At 41.9% G+C, this 21555-nt stretch overlaps 1 protein-coding gene across 1 annotated transcript in view; it reads left to right on the forward strand.

The window, feature by feature from the left end:
* LOC121863384 (symplekin-like) overlaps window positions 1–21555 on the forward strand; it is a 75362-nt gene that overhangs the window by 43083 nt on the left and 10724 nt on the right. Inside the window, exon 6 of the mRNA XM_042362006.1 lies at window positions 3869–4023. Coding sequence (XP_042217940.1) covers window positions 3869–4023 — 155 coding nt within the window. The remainder of the gene's footprint in view (window positions 1–3868; window positions 4024–21555) is intronic.

The following is a 21555-nucleotide window of genomic DNA, read 5'->3' on the forward strand; positions in this document are numbered from 1 at the left end:
ACCCCCTTTACTACAATAGATGGTGGTGTGGCATCAGAGGCACTTGAGGTAACCAATGTGTTTGCTGAGGCATTTGTGTCTTGTGTCACAGAGAGGTGGTCAATCAACCTCCTTGCTCCAGCAACTACAGTCATTAAAGGAGAGGCCTACAATACAATATTTAGCCTCAAGGAGATAGCATCTGTTCTCTCCTCCAGGGGGCAGGGGTTACATCCCCAGGTCCTGATGACATCCCTTATGCTATGCTAAGGCACATTGGGGTGCATTTCAAACAATTTCTGCTGGAACTGTTTTCCCATGGAGGAGAGGCTGTCTCCTATGTGGAAATCTGCTGTGGTTCTCCCAATCCCTAAGCCCGGGAAGGGCCAATCTCTTCCGCTAAACTTTAGACCAATTTCCCTGACCTCGTGCATTTGTAAAGTTTAGAACGAATGGTCAGTGTGAGACTAATACATTATCTGGAATGTGGGAGCCACATATCACCATCCCAATGTGGGTTCCAAAAAATGCACTCCACAGCAGATACATTGTTAAGATTTGAATCAGAGGTGTGTTGAATATGACATGTAACATCATCTGACAGTATTTTTTGTTGCAGAAAAGGTATACAATACAGACTGGAGGTTTGGGATTTTAAAAGAGCTACATCATTGCAAACTCCCAGGACAAATGCCCTGTTTCCTTAAATAATTCATGGCAAACCCTGCCTTTCAGGTGAAGGTGGGTACCTCACTGTTCAGATCAGTTCCCTAGATGGAGGGAACAGTTTTAAGCATGACCTTTTTTGCCATGGCAATTAATGGTATCACCCAATGTCTTCTACCAGGAGTCTCTAGCACACTTTATGTAGATGATTTAGCAATTAGTTTTTCATCATCTCATCTATGTGTTGCTGAGCACCAAATTCAATTAACAGTGAATTGGGTGTCCCAGTGGGCAGAGGGGTGTTGCTTCGGGTTTTCGGCTTGCAAGACCATAGCCATGCATTTCTGCCGGCTGCGGGGTCTCGACCCTGACCTTGACTTAACATTATATGGTGCCCGCATTCTGGTGGTGGAAGAGACACGCTTCCTAGGCCTGGTGGTATATAGGAGAATGACCTGGATTCTCCACTGTAGGTCACTTAAGATATGCTTATAAGCTTATCCCACATGTCCTGGGATGCTGACCATAGGACCCTCTTAAGACTGTATCATGTTATCGTGGGACAAAGCTGGCGTGTGGATATGAGCTGTACTCTTCAGCTACACCAGCCAGTCTAAAGATGATTGATACAATACATCGTGCTGGAATCCGTTTGACCACAGGCATTTAGATCCTCCCCAATACCCAGTCTTCTGGTGTACCATCAATAGATATGCATCGGCAGTCCCTAATGGCTCACTGCTGGTATCAAGTACAGTCTCTCCCTAGATCTCCATGATCTCCATGGACCAGTCATTTACCCTTCACCCATGCATTTCTGATCCTTTGGCTTTTGTGTCCGGGAGCTGGATTGACAGATTATCACTTCCCCAACTCCGGGTCACCCTAGTGAAGATGCCAACCATGGCCCCCTGAGACCTACCAGAGGTGCACTTTTGTCATTACTTCCCAGGGAGCAAGGCTGATGTCCATGAAGTGATGGTGAGAATGTATTTCCAGTAACAACCAACTCAGTGCCATGACTGCATGTTTATACAGGTGGCTCCAAATCCAATGCTGGTGTTGGGTCTGTAGCTGTCTTCCCTGATTTTAGCCTCATTGGGGGACTTCCCACCTTTGTATCTATTTTTACTGCAGGGCTCTCTGCTATACACCTAGCCCTTAAAGAAATCAGCACCCATTTGACTGGGAGTTTTACTATTTTTATTGATTCCAGAGCAGCACTGTCTTCCCTGGAATCTTTCAATCCCATCCACCCCCCTCAATTTAGATATTTTTATTGGCTCGTGGCCCTCTGCTGGCAGCGCCATAATGTGGATATCTATTGGGTTCCTGTCCATGTGTCTGTATGAGGTACTGAGAGGGCTGCCTCTTGTCATGCTCCCTCCCTCACAGAGATTTCTTTGCTGCAGTCAGGTCAGCCATCCAGGCCTCCTGGTAGCTACAATGGGACAATTTATTTGTTCCTAACAAGTTATGAGAGATTACAACAAAGATTTATTCGTGGGAATATCCTTGGATGTCCCGCAGTTGTGAGACTCCCTTACCCATTTACTTGTTGGCCACAGTCACCTCGCCCAGTTTCCTTATGGCTGGAGGACCACAGTCCTATTGTGATGTCTGCCTGGTGCCACTGACTGTGAGACGGTTGCTGGTAGAATGTCCCAGTCTTGGGGACTTGAGGAGTCGTTTTTTGGCCAAGTGCTGGCAGGGGGATGGCTCCTTCTCCATTTGAAAGTTGGTTATCAAGAGAAGTTCAGCACTTGATGGTAGACTTTTAAAAATTTAAATTGCAAGGTACTTAACCGTTTTTGTTATTAAATAAATATGAGATTTTATATTCTAATTTTGATATTTAAACTTAATTGGATTTTATTTTATTTATATCACAGTTTTAAATGATGAGTTTCATTTTTTTGGCATCAAATGGCTACAAGCTGCAAAGCTAGATATTTTACCCACTCAATCAATCAAGCAATCTTGAGAATCTCCAGTTTTCTGAGATCTAGTTTTGAAGGTCTACAGTTGTTGTCGAGGGATCGATTTCTCACTCTTTCTCTGCCAGTAGTGGTGTCCCACGGGGTTCTGTTCTTTCACCTACTCTCTTCCTTCTTTTTATCAATGATTTACTTCACACTACAGCTAATTCTATCCATTCTTATGCTGATGATTCTACTCTTCTTCACATTTTCCCCTTCCTCCTAACTCTCAAACTAGATCTGTTTCTAGAGCTGATATCATTACTTCTATCAGTGTGGATCTGTGCAGCATCTCTGAATGGGGAGATACAAACGTGGTTTAGTTCAATAGTAATAAAACTCAATATTTACCAATTACACTTTGTAAATTAGACGATCTCCCACCAATTACATTTCAGGACGCTATCATCCTTCCAAATTCTGAAATAAATATGTTAGGCCTCACCATTTCCTCGAATATGTCCTGGAAATCGCACATCCTTAATACTGTATAACTAAAGCTGCCTCCTGAAAGTTGGGAATGCTGTACAGATGCCGCAGCTACTGCACTCCTGAGCAGTTGCTCCAAGTATATAAGGGATTCATTCGTCCTAACTTGGAGTACTGCTCTCATATCTGGGGTGGCTCTTCTTCTGTCCAACTGTTAGATAGGGTGGAATCAAATGCATTTTGTCTTATTAACTCTCCTCCTTTAGTCGACAATCTCTCTTCCCTTTCTCTTCGCTGAAATGTTGCTTCACTCTCTCTCTCTCTTTTACAGGTACTTTAACGGGCAATGTTCTGTAGATTTGGCATCCTGTGTACCGCCGGCAAGGCCTTGGGCTCGTAACACACGTCTTGCCCGCGGTGCCCACCGTTTCTCTGTGGATGTCGGTCACACGAGAATAACTCGTTATAGTACCTCCTTTCCTCACACAGCCAAACTGTGGAATGCTCTGCCTTCTTGTGTTTCCATACTTATACAATCTGTCTCACTTTAAAAGGCTGGTTTTCCAGCATCTTTGTGGTGTAGATTAACACAGTATAACCTTTTTCTTCTCTATTTTCAATTTCTTTCTGTTCTCCCCCCCCCCCAGGCCCCGTTGTGGGTTGTTTGACCTGTGCCCAGGTGGGCTAATTCCTGTAAAAAAAAAATGCATGTACATTACTGTACAGTACTGTATAATTTTTATGAATTGTCAACTCTTCCAGCAATACTAACTGTAGAGAAGAGTTAAGAAGACTTACCTATATTTCCATTTCAGCCAATCTCCCACCAACCCTAACGAAGTCTCAGGTGAACAGTGTAAGGAAACATTTGAAGATACAGCTGCTCAACTTATTAAAGCACCCAGCATCCTATGACTATCATGAAAATATTACCACAGTCCTCAATGATTTAGGAATTACTGCAACTGAGGTAAGTACTTCCAGATATTAGATTACCAACACTTAACTATCACTTAAGACCATATACCTCTTGATAATGTTGTCTGGCAGTATGTTTAAATGTATAAGATGAAGGAAATATGTGAAATGTGGAGAGCGTACTCTAAAGTACTTCACCGGTAATTGAATGAACATAAGTAAATTACATAATTTTTGCATAGTACACAGTATATTTTGTAGAATTTTCAGGATACAGGAGCCATATGCACTAAAATATTTAAATCACTTAACCCTCTGCTGGTGCACTTAAGTGATCTGTCTTTGCTAAGACCAATACACAATGCAAGTTAAATGCACTAGAGTCTGGGATCTTGGAAACTTAAAATAAGTCAACTCCTCACTTGTCTTACCACAACAAATCGGCCCTGTGTTCACTAAGGCAATACTGATTTTAGCAGAGCGTGTGATGTTTTATGAATTTTGATCTTGTACAGTACACTCTCAATTTAACGGAATCCGATATAACTAACTCTCGATTTAGCCGAAGGCACCTCAGACACACGATACAGTAAAACCTACTTCAGCCTTCGACAGATGTACTAAATGTATAAAAACGATAAATAATGATAAAGAGCAAATGGCGAGAAAATCACTCCAAACCTTTCCGCCCCAGGCCTGGGGACAAAGGTTCCCAGCATTATGAAAGATTGCACCATATTTAGCTGCATCCTCACGTGATTGGTAAGTGGGTGGGAAGAGTGAGGTGACATGCCAAGACACTGACACAGCACATACATTAACAGCACTACTAAACTATTGTCTTATAACATTTAACTTCATAATTTGTATTATAAAATAAATTGATACATGATGGCTCAATTTGGCTACTTTTGCACTTAGACAACTGATAGTGAATCGGTGAATAAACCAGGGCATGTGGAGACGAATTATAAACTAGTGATGTCACAAAGCTTCGCAACTGCAACCACAATGCATAAATTATCACAGCCTGTACTCAAATGTACTAAGTTAATTATATAAAAAGTTGTCTAGTGAAAACTATGGGATGTTTATGCTCAAATTAATTGTCATCTTGCAAGAATTCCAGCAATACAAGTTATATTCTGCGAAGTCAAGTCAGTGACATTTTATAAGCAAGAAACTTAAACTCCTTGGCTTTTATGATCCTGAGTCCCTGACCCCTCCACTGATAGCTATGCAACTGGTAATCTCCTCTCCTGGCTGTCAACACCCCACCTCCCCCACCCCCTTCTTCCCAGCCAGCATGGGAGGCAGATGGCAGTGGGTGATAACAATTAATGGGATGAAGGTTGTTTTAGGCTTAAAGTTTATCAATTTCAATTTCAATTGTTTATTCCTTGATAGAGGAAGCGGGATCCTAGTGCTGTCACTAGGTACCCCTGTATAATGACACCAGAAGCATCTGGCAAGTGTGACAAGTATATACAGTATAAATATTATAAAGGGGCTTACTAAAGCCTAAGGAAGGAAGGATATTCCTTTAACACATAATCAATATTATTTACAAAATATCTGACCAGTATGGGGAGGATCATCGTGTCTCCGTCAGGGGGTCGTGGAGTGGTGGTCCAGCAGGCGTCACGGAAGCGTTGTGTGTGGGGACATCTTAGGAGGTAGTGGATAAGGGTGCTGCTGTCGGGTCTTCTGCATAATGCACAAGAGCGTTGCTCAGGGGATGCGGGGATACCAATCTCCCAAGCAAAGTCATACCCAATGATGATATGGGCTAAAGTTTATCTCTTATTAAATGTCACAGACTTGACAGCAGAATATAACTTGCATTGCTGAAATTCTTGCAAGATAGCGATTAATTTGAGTACAGTACGTATAGTATAAATATCTCAAAGTCTGCAAAAGAGATAAAAAGTTTAGTCCTTTCGCTTATTACATTTGAGTACAGTAAAACCTCGATAAATCAGACTTCAATATATCAGAATTATCTGTTTTTGGATTCTGAAATGCTCTGGTCATCAGAAATGCAAAAAAGGAAAAAGAAATGGTGAGGATTAATAAAAAAATCTTATGAAATTAACCACTCTTACTGAATACTGTACAGTGGTCCCTCGGTTAACGAACTCAATCCGTTCCAGCAGGTTGTTCGTTAACCGAAACCATTGTTTCAATGGGTTTTTGGGTAATTGGTTCCAGCTCACCGAAAATTTCCTAAATTCAACAAAAATGGTAGAAAAGTTCACTTACTTTGAGGTGTGTATGTAGAAGGTTCCTGGATGATGATGATGATGATGATGATGATGATGATGATGATGATGGGAATTAGAATGGGGGTGGAGGAGAAGGAAGAAGAGAAGGCATTGGGGTGGAAGAGAAGTCACCCCATGGCACCATTTCACCCATAAAATTTTAGTTCTCTTGGTGTATTTCAAGATTATTTTCTTTAAATCAACACTACAGTGCATTATATATTGTCAATATGTAAAATATATTTCAAAATGACCAATAATTTGCTTGGAAACACAGAAAAAAGGTGTTTAGTTGAAGAGAGTCTCAAGCAAAATGTTACCTCCAGTGAAAACAGAGAGAGACTAACTCCTGTTTGCTGTGTTAAGAGGCTGGATGCCGTGCATTAAACTAGTCACGTTACCTTCAATTATGTTCAATAATTGTTAAAATGACTAAAAAATTGAATATTAAACTTTTAAAATTATTGAATAGGTAGTATAAACTTCTTGATATTTACTAAAATAGTAAGGAATTTACCCTAGAACCAATTAATGTATTGGCGGACTGATACTAAAGCTGGTTGCCCGGCCAGTGCAAGCGAAAACATGTTGAGGTCGGTTCGTAAGAAATTCGTTAACCGAATTTTTGTTCATTAACTGAATTGAAGATTCTTATGGAAGGCAGTTCGTTAACCGAAATTTCGTTAACTGAGGCGTTCGTTAACCGAGGGATCACTGTACAGTGGTCTAATGAGATTTGCTATAGGCCTACTGAGAACTAAGACACTTGAGTATGTAAGCAGGCTGGGGCTGATCAGGTGTTGCTGCATTCATCAGGTTTATTTATTTATTGATTCAGTATTATATTCTCATATGATTGGCCTCTTATGGTTCATCATGATTAATATAACATCTAAAGTAATAGAGAAAAAATACAATACTGTACAGTGGTCCCTCGGTTAATGAACGGTTCGATTAACGAAATTTCGGTTAACGAATTAGCTCCCATAAAGATCTCAATTCAGTTAACGAACAAAACTTTGATTAACGAAATCCTTACGACAAGCACGTTTTGTTGTGAGCATCAGCTGATCGACTAGTCCGCCAATTCAGTAATCTGTTCTGTGTTTACATTCGTTTCCAGTGGAGTAAATATCAAGAAGGTTGTGCTCTTTAATATTTTGTAATTTTTTTTATTAAAATTATTATTAATTTTAAAATTTAGTTAACATATTGATAATATATACAGTACAGGGAACTAGTTTTTTGTGCGCCCATCAGCCGCTTTACTCACCCGCCAAAGCGTCAGTTTAACTTTTGTGTTTGTCGCTCTCTTGAAAACAGAGTATTTTTACATTTTTACATTAAAATTATTGGTCATTCTGAAATTTAGTTAACATATTGATAATATATAGCGCAGTGCAGTGTTGATTTAAATAAAATACTGTAATCTGTAATTACACCTAGTGAACTTAAAATTTTATTGGTGAAATTACTGCATCAAGAAGCACGGATCCAAAGAAAGGCGTTTTCTCCTCCATCCCCACTTCCTTCTCTTCTCCCTTCTCCTCCACCCCTACTTCTAATTCCCATCATCATCATCAACCAGGAACCTTCTACATACACACCTCAAAGTAAGTGTACAGTGGTCCCTCGGTTAACGAATGGTTCGGTTAACGAAATTTCGGTTAACAAATTACCTTCCATAAGAATCTTCAATTCGGTTAACCAAAAAAAATTCGATTAACGAAATCCTTTCGAACATCACGTTTTGTGAGCATCAGCTGATGGGCTAGTCTGCCAATTCAGTAATTCAGTACAGTGATCCCTCGGTTAACGAAAGCCTCAGTTAACGAAATTTCGGTTTTAACGAATTACCTTCCATAAGAATCTTCAATTTGGTTAACGAAATGTTTACAAAATCATGTCAACATGTTTTCGCTTGCTCACCAGCTGGAATATTAGTCCGCCAATACAGTAATCTTCTTGGGCTTAAATTCGTTCCCATTTGGGTAAATATCAAGAAGGTTGTACTATTCAATAATTTTCCAAGTTTTATATTAAAATTTTTAGTCATTTTAACTTATTTAACATAATTGCAGTACAGGAAACTAGTTTCTGGTGAGCCAATCAGCCACTTGACTCGCCCAGCAAGGCGTCAGTTTGTATCTCTGGTCAGTGGAGGTAACATCTTGCTTGTGGCTCTTGAACATAAACTATTTTTACGTTTTTACAGTACAATTATTGGTCATTCTGAAATTTATTTTACATATTGACAATATATAGTGCAGTGCAGTGTTGATTTAAAAAAAATAATCTTGAATTACACCTAGTGAACTTAAAAAATTTTATTGGTGAATGACGGCATCAAGCATGGGGTGATTTCTCTTCCACCCCCACTTCCTTCTCTTCTCCCTTCTCCTCCACCCCCACTTCTAATTCCCATCATCATCATCAACCAGGAGCCTTCTACATACGCACCTCAAAGTAAGTGTACTTTACTGCATTTTTTTTTTTTTTTTTTTACTTTATGTAATTTTCGGTGAGCTGGAACCAATTACCCGAAATCCCATTGAAACAATGGTTTCGATTAACTGAATTTTCGCTTAACGAACGACATTCTGGAACGAATTGTGTTCGTTAACCAAGGGATCACTGTAATCTGTTCTATGTTTACATTCGTTTCCAGTGGAGTAAATATCAAGAAAATTGTGCTCTTTAATATTTGTGCATTTTTTATATTACAATTATTGGTCATTCTAAAATTTACCGGTAGCCATCCAAGCTCTGTCTACATAAAGTTTTTCAACTATTATTTTTGGCTCATATATGTAACTTTATTGATTTATTGAAACTCATTTACATGCACACACTGTCCAAAGGGCAAAGCTGAACTGTACATGTAATCAAAATAATGTACAAAATGAATACTAAAATTTTAGTCTCGTGCAAACTATTGCATGTTTACATTCAAATTAATCACTATAAGAATTCCAGCAATGTAAATTATATTCTCCCTGGTCACTTCTATGACATTTTATAAGCAAAAAACAAAAACTCAATCTAAAGGACATAAATAAACAAATAAATACTTCACTAGACCTTGGCACCAACTGTCAAACATGCCACACTCCCTCCCCCCCCTTCCTCCTGCCCTCTCCCTAACCCCCCCCCCTGCCACCGCCTCCCAGCCAGGGCGTGGTGGTTATACATTAGGCTTTAAGTTTTTATCATGTATAATATCACCGACTAAAGTTAGGAGAATATAATTTGCATTGCTGGAATCCTTGCAAGACAGCGAATACTTTGAATATAAACGTCGTACGTTTTGCTCAAGAGATAAAAATTGTAGTACATTAGTGTACAGTACTGTAGTACATTTTATAAAAAAGTTTTTCAACTGTATTTTTGGGTAGATTTACATAGATTTCTTCATTTATTTTCATCCATTTACATGCACACACCATACTAAAAGAAACGTAAAAGAAATAAATGACCTTAGTGCAAAGCTGGAGTGCACATGTACTAATTTGATTACGGTACTAAAATTGTTTTTTCTAGTGCAAATTATAGCATGTTTATATTCAAATTAATCAGTATGTTACAAGAATCCCAGCTATGTTAATTATATTCACCCAGGTCATTTCACTGGCTTTTTATAAGAGAGAAGCTTAGTCACCTAAGAACTGATAAATATACACGCGTTAGACCTGGGCCTGTGCCAACTGTCAAACGTTCTACCTCCCCTCCCCCCACGCCCCCTCACTCGCTCCCACCCTCTCTCCCCCCATCTGCTCGGTGTTGCTGGAATCCCTGTAAAACAGTGAATAATTTTAATATAAACGTCATGTATTTTGCACAAGAGATAAAAATTAATCACCTGTATCACATTACAGTAATGATTTAACAGTAAAAGTGTATATGTACGTATATAGTATTCCACATACACGTAAGTATAAATAAAAATTTCTGTGATGATCGGACAATGTCCATTTCGGTTAACGTCATGTTTCCAAGAACGTATCTAGGACGTTAACCGGCGCATGACTGCATTATTATTATTATAATTTTTATTATATTTTCCCCCCGTCCCCCAGGCCCCAATGTGGGTCAGTGATCTATGCCCAGGTGGGCTAATACACATGAAAAAAAAAAAATAAATAAAAAAAAAAAAATAATAATAATAATAATAATAATCTAAAAAACGAAAAATTCCGAAATCTGAAATGCCTCTAGCCCCAAGGATTTCGGATAAAGAATTGTCAACTTGTATATAGTGATTTAAGGGCCATTTAGGAGAATTTTAGGAGTGTTTCTGACTTTATGTGATTTTGGCTTTACTTTGTATGTACTTTTCTGTGAGCTGGAACCAATTACCCAATATCCCATTGAAACAATGGATTCGGTTAACAAACGTCTCTGTGGAACGAATTGTGTTGATTAACCGAGGGACCACTGTATTGTATGTAATTTGTAATACGACTTGAAAATAAAAGGATAAGCTGTATCAAAAGGTTATTTACTCAAGATGAGTTTGTGTGAGAGCTTTCTGCCGACCAGATTACAACAGGGGTCACTATAACACACTGTATAGTATTTGATATGATTATACCTTCTTAAAAACGTTCTTTACTCCCTTTGAGTGTTATATAATAGCTCAATTTGGCCACTAGTACACTAAGGACAAATGATTAATGAATAAACCAGGGTATATGCAGATACATAATACTGTACACTACAATATTACTTATTAAGTGATGATAAATACACTACAATAATATTTTTTAAGTGGTGATAACTACATAACTGTACTGTACTAATTTACTCCGTGTTGAAGACAGACATTGTGGTAAGCCGATCAGCTGTTTGCTCTTTGAAAACAAATGAGTATGAAATGACTCATGGTGTTCAGTGTGGGATTCTTTTTTTCAGGAAAGATGATTCTTTTAGGATAATATTTTATTAACCTGGCACCAAATGATCATGAATTATATGAAAATTGTGGTGAAATTTAATAAAGAAATGTTAAAGGAATCTTGTGGGAGTTAGGGGGTGGGAGCCACCCACCCATGCTACCCCTCTTCCACTGCCAGCTGCTCCCAGATAAACACTCATCTTCCACTTACAATATATACAACACTTATTTGTTCTTATTTTTATCTTTATAGTACTGTGTAGTATACAGTTTTCTCTTTATTCATAAGACAAATTCTGTGGTTACTTACATATAACATATTATAGTAAATAAAATTTTCGGTGACAACAGTTGTTGACAACCATACTTATAAGTCTGATTTTCAACCCAGAGAATTCTCTTTCATAATTTTTTAATTGTTGATGTAATATTCTTTTAATACCCTTGTTATGTACTTAAGACCTAGTTGTTGAAGTGCAGTAATAACATGACAACAATTGAATTTCTTTAAACAGTTCAGATAAGCAGTGTTATCTCCCAAACCCCCACATATCTCAAGATTTTCGGACTCTCAAGATTTTCTCAAAGTTCTACTGTACAGTAACACGCTGCTTAAAATTATAGCCACAGGAAAAGTCCGTATAACCAACCCCAGTGGTCAGATATTAAGGCACTGAATGTTACAGAGTATTTCACATAAATTTTAGTTCTGTACACAGACTGGTGGTGGAGGAGGCTGGAGACCCCAGTGGAGAAATCCACCACCACCTCCCAGCCCCTGCCTCTGTTATTTTACTGTAATCAAAAAAAATATTATTTATTTGATTTATTAATTAGTAAAAATATGATATTGTAATACTCTGAGCTTCTTAGCACCAGTATTTTCATGTAAGTACACAAATAAACTTATTTTTACTTTAATATTTGGCTTGTTACTAATTTTAGCAAATTATTGATTATATATTGCCTTTTTTCTATAGTAGTATTTGATATTTTGTATTATCAATGATAAAACATACAATAACATAAGAGGTTGATCACATGAGAATATATAATAAATAAAATGTTGAGGGTGTGTGTTGGTAGGTGTTGGATGGTGTGTTGGAGGCGGTGGGTTGGTGGTGTGTGTTGAGCATGGGTGTTGATGTGTGTTGAGGTGCTGGTGGTGTGTTGGAGGTGCTGGAGGCGTGTGTTGGTGGTGTTGGATGGTCGGTGCGGTGGTGTTGAGGTGTGCTGGTGCTGGAGGGCGTGTGTTGGTGGTGTTGTAGGTTGGCGGTGCTGGAGGGCGTGTGTTGGTGCTGGAGTGGCGTTTGTGCTCGCTGGTGCTGGATGGTGTGCTGGTGTGCTGGAGGCGTGTGCTGGTGGTGCTGGAGGGCGTGTGTTGTGGTGCTGAAGTCCGTGTTGGCGTGCTGGAGGGCGTGTGTTGGTGGTGCTGGATAGCTGTTTGTGTTGCTGGTGTTGATGGTGTGTGTTGGTGCTGGAGTGTGGGCGTGTTGGTGGTGCTGGAGGGTGTCGGTGTTGCTGGTGTTGATGGTTTAGTTGATAAGGAGGGTGGTTGCTGGTGGTGTTGATGACGTTGGGGGGTGCTGGATGGTGTGTGTTGGTGGTGTTGGAGGGTGTGCTGGTGGTGCTGGAGGGTGTGTGTTGCGGTGCTGGAGGGTGTGTGTTGGTGGTGTTGATGGCGTGCTGGTGGTGCTGGAGGTGTGTGTTGGATGGTGTGTTGCGTGCTGGAGGGCTGCTGGTGGTGCTGAGGGTGTTTTTGGTGGTGTTAAGCGTGTGCTGGTGGTGTTGATGGGTGTGTGTTGGTGGTGCTGACGGTGTGTTGGGGTGTTTGTGTTGGTGGTGTTGGAGGCGTGTCGTTGGTGCTGGAGGGTGTGGTGGCGATGCTGGAGTGCGGTTTGGTGGTGCTGGAGGGTGTGCTGGTGTGTTGTTGGTGTTGGAGTGTGTGTGTTGGCAGTGTTGAGGTTGTGTGGTTGGTGTTGTTGAGGGCTGTGTTGGTGGTGTTGAGGGGTGTGTTGGCAGTGGGGTGGCTGTGTTGGTGGTGGTGCTGGAGGGTGCTGGTCGTGTTGGAGGGTGTGTTGGTGGTGTTGAGGTGTGTTGGTGGTGTTGGAGGGTGTGTGTTGGTGGTGTTGAGGGGTGGTGTGTATGTGTGTGTGGTGGGAGGGTGTGTGTTGGTGGTGTTGGAGGGTGTTGTGTGTTGAGGATGTGTTGGTGGTGTTGGAGGGTGTGTGGTGTGGAGGGGTTGGTGGTGTTGGAGGGTGTTGGAGGTGTGTGTCTTGACTCACACACACACAGGAATTAAGACAACACGCATCTCCTAATACCTCCACCTTTCTGCCACCATATTTTAAAATGTAATGAATGAAGGGATACAACTTGTCTATTTATACTTATACTTATCACAATCTCCCTAAAAATACTTCAGCTTTGTCTTTATTCAAGACATCTTCAGGTCATGAGACCCACTAATCCCCACCCAAGAAAGGGTCACCTGACATTCCATCCCTGCAAATTCAGTTGCCTCTGAAGATGTCTTGAATAAACACGAAATATAAGGTGCTCCAGTGTTTACTTAGTTGACCGAGAGCTCTATTTAGCAGAAATTTTGATTTAACGAACGGAGCGGTTCGAATTAGTTTGTTAAATCTAGAAAATACTATTATACATTGTAGAGGTAATGGTTAAATTTAACCACACACATACACCAATAACACTCCTCCTATACCTTTAAGTACAAAGATAGAAGGTAAAAGAAATAATAAAAAGAAAATAAATGAATAGAAAAAAGGGATAATTAAGCCTCAGGTGTAGGTGCTTTTATTTTTGTCGATTGTTATAATATTCCTGTCATCAATCAAGACTCATGTACATCAATTTTATTCTAGCCCATAACTCCTTTCTTCATTTAGCCCCATAACTCCTTTCACCCTTAGCCCCCATAACTCCTTTCTACCCTTAGCCCCATAACTCCTTTCTACCCTTAGCCCCATAACTCCTTTTCACCCTTAGCCCCATAACTCCTTTCTACCCTTAGCCCCATAACTCCTTTCTACCCTTAGCCCCATAACTCCTTTCTACCCTTAGCCCCATAACTCCTTTCTACCCTTTCAAAATTCTCAGCCCTTTACACCCTTTTTCACCCCTTTCTAAATTTTCAATGTATTATTTCTCTATAGCTTCTTTCTACTTTGCCTTGAAATTGATATTGCTAAGAGATCTATTATTGTCATTGAACATTACAAGGCAATATGTTTGTTTTTGTCTTTGGTTTTAGGGATATAGATTTTTTAATTTGGGTGAAAATTTTGTCAAAATGTTGAAGTAAAATATTCAACCCCAAATAAATCTTACAAAACAAAAAAAAATTGGAAACTGGAGTTATGTTGAGGAAGGTTTTTCCTGTGTCGAGTTTTTATTTCATTGAAATCGGTGAAAAACTGGCAGAAATACCCAATCTGAGTGTTAGTAAAGCTCATTTTTAGGTATGGGCTGATAAAGTTTCTCAACCTCTCTCCCCTGTGTGCTCATTCCGAGCCAATTTGACATGTAATATCTTGTTTTTGTGTATTTTTACATCTCCAACTGAACTCCAGTTATATTCTTTACGTGAGATTGAGGGGAGGGGTGGAAGGTTTTGGCTGGGCACCTTGGGTGTCCCCTGAGACGGCTGTTACCGTTGTCAGTTTTAGCCGATGTTTTCTTATTTACTCCTCTTGGATTTAGCAGTGCTCTTGGCACGTGCTTTCTTTAGTTGTCTTCTATGTTTTGAATCACCACGATCCTGATATTCAAGGAGAAGCCTGGAACAGCAGTACAAGTGAGATAAGATGTGCTGCTCAGCAGAGTACACACCTCTCCTTGACAAGGCCTGGGACCTACTGACTAATCTTCTGTCTTACTTCCCTCTACTTGCCAGAGAGGAAGAGAGTTGCCTGAAATGAACTTCTAGTCTTTTTTGTGCTATTTATTCCATATTAAAAAAAAATATATATTTTACCACTCATTCCTTTGTCTACCCAGGGGGGGACACCATACATAACTGCATAAATATTAAGAATATCGCTATAAGACTCCGTCCACATATGGCCATAGGCATCACCTTTGCTCAATTTTTCACATTTTATTATATTTTTTTCACTTTTCATCGATCTAAGCCAGACGTTCCCTTTAAGTGTATAACAAGGTTATTAAAAGAATATTACATCAACAATAAAACAAAATATGAAACAGAATTCTCTGGGTTGAAAATCAGACTTAAATCTGGTTGTCAACAACTGTTTTCACCAAGATGATTGTTATTTACTGTAATGTGTAAGTAACCACAGAATTTGTCTTATGAATAAACAGAAAGCTGTATACTGTGCAGTAATAAACCCCGATAACCTGGTACATATGGGGCTCTGGCCTTGCCGAATTATCCCAAATTCAGACTTATTGAGGCACCCCCCCCCCCTCCTACAAAAATACAACACTAAAAAATTATCGACCTGTATTTGTGTACATGTATTAACTAAATGTAAAAGAAAGACACTTACCAGCACTGAAGCATGAAGCATCATAGTAAGTGACACAGGCATGGTAGGTGACACAGGTATGGTAGGTGACGGGCATGGTAGGTGACAGGGCATGGTAGGTGACACAGAGGCATGGTAGGTGACACAGGCATGGTAGGTGACACAGGAGGTATGAATGACACAGGTATGGTAGGCACAGAGGCATGGTAGGTGACACAGAGGCATGGTAGGTGACACAAGGCATGGTAGGTGACACAGGCATGGTAGGCACACAGAGGCATGGTAGGGTGACACAGAGGCATGGTAGGTGACACACACATAGGCACACAGGTCATGGTAGGTGACACAGGCATGGTAGGTGACACAGAGGCATGGTAGGTGACACAGGCATGTAGGTACACAAGAGGCATGGTAGGGTGACACAGGCATGGTAGGTGACACAGAGGCCATGGTAGGTGACACAGGCATGGTAGGTGACACAAGAGGCATGGTAGGTGACACAGAGGCATGGTGTAGGTGACACAGAGGCATGGTAGGTGACACAGGCATGGTAGGTAACACAGAGGCATAGTGGTGACAGGGTAGTGACACAGGGCAGGTGAACACAGGCATGGTAGGTGACACAGAGGCATGGTAGGTGACACAGAGGCATGGTAGGTGACACAGGAGGCATGGTAGACACAGAGGCATGCAGGTGACACAGGCATGGTAGGTGACACAGGAGGCATGGTAGGTGACACAGAGGCATGGTAGGTGACACAGAGGCATGGTAGGTGACACAGGCATGGTAGGTGACACAGAGGCATGGTAGGTGACACAGAGGCATGATAGGTGACACAGAGGCATGATAGGTGACACAGAGGCATGGTAGGTGACACAGAGGCATGATAGGTGACACAGAGGCATGATAAGACAGAGGGCATGATAGGGTGACACAGGCATGGTAGGTGACACAGAGGCATGGTAGGTGACACAGGTGCATGGTGGTGACACAGAGGCATGATAGGTGACACAGAGGCATGGTAGGTGACACAGAAGCATGGTAGGTGACACAGAGGCATGATAGGTGACACAGAGGCATGATAGGTGACACAGAGGCATGGTAGGTGACACAGAGGCATGATAGGTGACACACAGGCATGATAGGTTCATAGAGACGCAGAAGGTGACACAGAGCAATGGTATGACACAGAGCATGGTAGTGACACAGAGTAAAGGTAGTGATACATACACAGAGTATGACACAGGCATGAGTAGGTGACACAGATAACACAGAGGCATTAGGTGCCAGTGATCAGACGGCAAGTAAGAGGCATGGGTGACACAGGCATGAGAAAGGACACAGAGGCATGGTAGGAACACAGGCACGCAGAGGGTGACACAGAGGCATGGTGGGTGACACAGAGGCATGGTGGGTGAGACACAGGAGGTAGGGGAGACAGAGGCATGGTAGGTGACACAGAGGTTTGCTGGGTGACACAGAGGCATGGTAGGTGCACAGAGGTGTGGTAGGTGACACAGGCATGGTAGGTGACACAGAGGCATGGTAGGGTGAGCAGGAGGCATGGTAGGTTACACAGAGGTGTGGTAGGTGACACAGAGGTGTGTAGGTGACACAGAGGCATGAGTGACACAGAGGTGTAGTAGGTGACACATGTAGGTGACACAGAGGCATGGTAGGTGACACAGAGGTTTGGTAGGTGACACAGAGGCTTGGGGGTGACACAGAGGCATGGTGGTTGACACAGAGGCATGGTAGGTGACAGAGGGTGTGGTGGGTAACACAGAGGCATGGTAGGGTGATGAGGCATGGTAGGTGACACAGAGGCATGGTAGGTGACACACAGGCATGAGGTGACACAGGCATGGTAGGTGACACAGAGGCTTTGTAGGTGACACAGAGGCATGGTAGGGTGACAGGTGGTGGGTAACACACAGGCATGATAGGTGACACAGAGGCATGGTAGGGTGACACAGGAGGTATGGTGGGTGACACAGGCATGGTGGGTGACATAGAGGTTTGGTGGGTGACACAGAGGCATGGTAGTGACACAGAGGCATGGTGGGTGACAGAGGTGTGCATGTGGTAACACACAGGCATGGTGGGTAACACTGGGGCATAGGTGACACGGAGGCATGGTGGGTGACACAGAGGCATGGTGGGTGACACAGAGGCATGATGGGTGACACAGAGGCATGGTAGGTGACACAGAGGTTTGGTAGGTGACAGAGGCATGGTAGGTGACACAGAGGCATTGTAGGACAGGTGGTGGGTAACACAGAGGCATGGTTGTGACACAGAAGCATGGTAGGTGACAGAGGTGACACAGGCACAGTGAGTGACACAGAATGCTGGTAGGTGACACAGAGGCATGGTAGGTGACACAGAAGCATGGTGGGTGACACAGAGGCATGGTGGGTGACACAGAGGCATGATAGGTGACACAGAGGCATGGTAGGTGACACAGGAGGCATGATGGGTGACACAGAGGGATGGTGGGTGACACAGAAGCATGGTAGGTGACACAGAGGCATGGTGGGTGACACAGAGGCAGGTGTAGGTGACACAGAGGGCATGATGGAGTAGACAGAGGCATGATGGGTGACAGAGGCATGATGGGTGACACAGGAGGCATTATAGGTGACACAGAGGTGCACACAGATGGTAGGTGACAGGTGGTGGGTGAACAGAGGGTGTGGTAGGTGACACAGAGGCATGATGGGTGACAGAGGCATGGTAGGTGACACAGAGGCATGATGGGTGACACAGAGGCATGATAGGTGACAGAGGCATGGTGGGTGACACAGAAGCATGGTAGGTGACAGAGGTGTGGGGGTAACAGAGGGCATGGGGTGGGTACAGAGAGGCATGGTGGGTGTGGGCACAGAGGCATGGTGGGTGACACACAGAGGCATGATAGTGACAGAGGCATGGTAGGGTGACACAGGGCATGGTAGGTGACACAGAGGCATGGTAGGTGACAGAGGTGTAGGGTAACACAGAGGCATGGTAGGGTGACACAGAGGCTGGGCACAGAGGTGTGGTGGGTAACACAGAGGCATGGTAGGTGACACAGAGGCATGGTAGGTGACAGAGAGGCATGATAGGTGACACAGAGGCATGGTAGGTGACACAGAGGCATGATAGGGTGACACAGAGGCATGGTAGGTGACATAGAGGGCTGATAGGTGACACAGAGGGCATGGTAGGTGACAGGCATGGTAGGTGACATAGGTATGGTAGGTGAACAGATGCATGGTAGGGTGACAGAGGTGTGGTGGGTAACACAGAGGCATGGTAGGTGACACAGAGGCATGATAGGTGACACAGAGGCATGATAGGTGACACAGAGGCATGATAGGTGACACAGAGGCATGGTAGGTGACACAGAGGCTTGGTAGGTGACACAGAGGCATGGTAGGTGACACAGAGGCATGGTAGGTGACAGAGGTGTGGTGGGTAACACAGAGGCATGGTAGGTGACACAGAGGCTTGGTAGGTGACATAGGTATGGTAGGTGACACAGAGGCATGGTAGGTGATGCAGGTGGCCACATGTGCCGAGATTTTCCCAGATAATTTTATATATCTCGGCATTTCCCAAGTTGTACTATTATACATTCCGAGACCATATCCATGCCGAGTTAATACATGAAGTTCCGCGGTATCAAATGCAGAGTTATTGATGGTTTTTTGTTCTATAAAGATAAAAAAAATAAATGTAGGAGTGTTTATCTGGGAGCAGCTGGTGGAGGGGAGGGGGGTAGCACAGGTGGGTGGCTCCCTCCCCCTTTCTCTCCCAAGTTTCCTTACACATTTCTTTTTGCAGCTTCACCATAATTCTCATATTAATTTAGAATCATTTGGTGCCAGGTTGATAAAATATTATCCTAAAAGAATCAACTTTCCTGAAAAAAGAATCCCACAACACCACGAGTCGTTGTTTACAATGGGCAAACAGCTGATAGGCGTAGCTGCCTACCACAATGTCTGTCTTCAACACTTAGTAAATTAGTCCAGTACAGTACACTAGTGTTTTATCATCACTTAATAAATATTATTGTAGTGTATTTATCATCACTTAAATAATATTGTAGTGTACGGTATTATGCATTTGCTTAAACCCTGGTTTATTAATTAATCATTTGTCTAAGTATACAAGTAGCCAAATTGAGTCATCATATATCACTCAAAGGTAGTCAATAACGTTGTTAGGAAAGTATCTTCATATCAAATACTGTAGTGTGCTATAGTGACCCCTGTTGTAAGCTGGTCTGCTGAAAACTCTCACTCAACACATCTTGAGTAAATAATCTTCCGATACAGCTTCTCCTTTTATTTTCAAGTCATATAACAAATTACATGAGGCACCGAGTGCGACAAGGGGCCAAGCGCCAAAATTCACAATCGAGAAAAATGTTCTTAAAGTTTGGAAAAAATCAAAATGATGTCATTTTTGAACCAATGAAGATATTAAGTTCATTCAAATGGCAGCGTGTAGAGCTCTTAATGCTGGTTTTGCAGATACTAAAGTCATTAATTGAAAAGATTGTTGATAGTAAAAATTACATTGTTTTTGATGGGTAATGTTTGCAATTTCATTAATATGCATTGTTAAGATATAATTTTCATTACATGCAAGCAGTAATGTATTAAGACCACACCAGAAAGTCAAAGGTCATTGTACTGTTTGCATAAGAGCAAACTATTACAAGGTATTAACAATATTTTGACCGGGGGCCAAGCACCAAAAAGTATAATAAAAAAAATGCAGTTACTTAAGTCTTACTTATTATTGGAAAAATTACAGTAAGCAATGACTTGTATTTCCAATATTAAACATTGGTAATACAAGTGAGGTAGTGGCCACCTGTCTATTGTCACTTGACATTACTGGAAAATGAAGGAATAATTCATGGAGAACAGAAAGGCACTTCCCTAACTTAGAGCTGTAAGCCTCCTACTAACACGCACCATCCACCCTCACCTCGCTCCCAGCTGCCGACTCCTTCCTCTGTTTCCCCCTATTTGTGCGATGAGACTTGTCACTCGGACAGGACCATAAAACCCTGCGTGCCACCAGCCCTCAGTCCCACCCTCCTCTGTATTGTTTATTTTTTCTCAATGGCCTTCACTTCCTCCTTTCTGCCAGTTGGGAATTTTTTTTTTAAATTGTTATGACATAGCATTCCTATGACATTTTTGTAGAAACATGAACTCCCAGTTGCTAAGAAACCGGAAAATAATGAGCCGCTATGAGTGAGAGAGGCTACGATTGGGGGCCGTGGGCGCTTGTCCCCTTCTGCCCCTCAGTCCACCTCGAGGCGCAGATCACGTGCTGTATAGACGCATTTACCTCCCTTCACTAATATGGTTCTCGGTCTTATAAATATTGTGCTGCCGAGACAGTTTGTGTTTCTGCAGATAGAGGAAAAGTTGGGGAGTACAGATAATACTATAACTTGGCCCCGTGTCACACTCGGTGCCTCACATATTGTTTTTTTCTCTTATTGAAGATGTTATATTAATCATGATGAACCATAAGAGGCCAATCATTTGAGAATATAATACTGAATCAATAAAATAAACCTGACGTATGCGGCAACACCTGATCAGCCCCAGCCTACTTACGTACTCAAGTGTCTTAGTTCTCAGTAGGCCTATAACAAATCTGATTAGACCACTGTACAGTATCCATTATGGTAGTGTTTTTCTTTTCATAAGATTTTCTTATTAATCTTCCCCATTTCTTAAAGCATGTACTAGTACTTTTTTTTTTCCCGGGTGACCAGAGCGCCTGAAAGTCTGAAAAAAAGCGAGTTCCAATATACAGTATTGAAGTCCGATTTATCAAGGTTTTACTGTACTATTTTCTAGTATGTCATGTGTGACTTTATTGTTTGATAGGGGCT

The sequence above is a fragment of the Homarus americanus genome, unplaced genomic scaffold (genome assembly GCF_018991925.1).
Source record: "Homarus americanus isolate GMGI-L3 unplaced genomic scaffold, GMGI_Hamer_2.0 scaffold40248, whole genome shotgun sequence".
In the NCBI taxonomy this organism is placed as follows: domain Eukaryota; kingdom Metazoa; phylum Arthropoda; class Malacostraca; order Decapoda; family Nephropidae; genus Homarus; species Homarus americanus.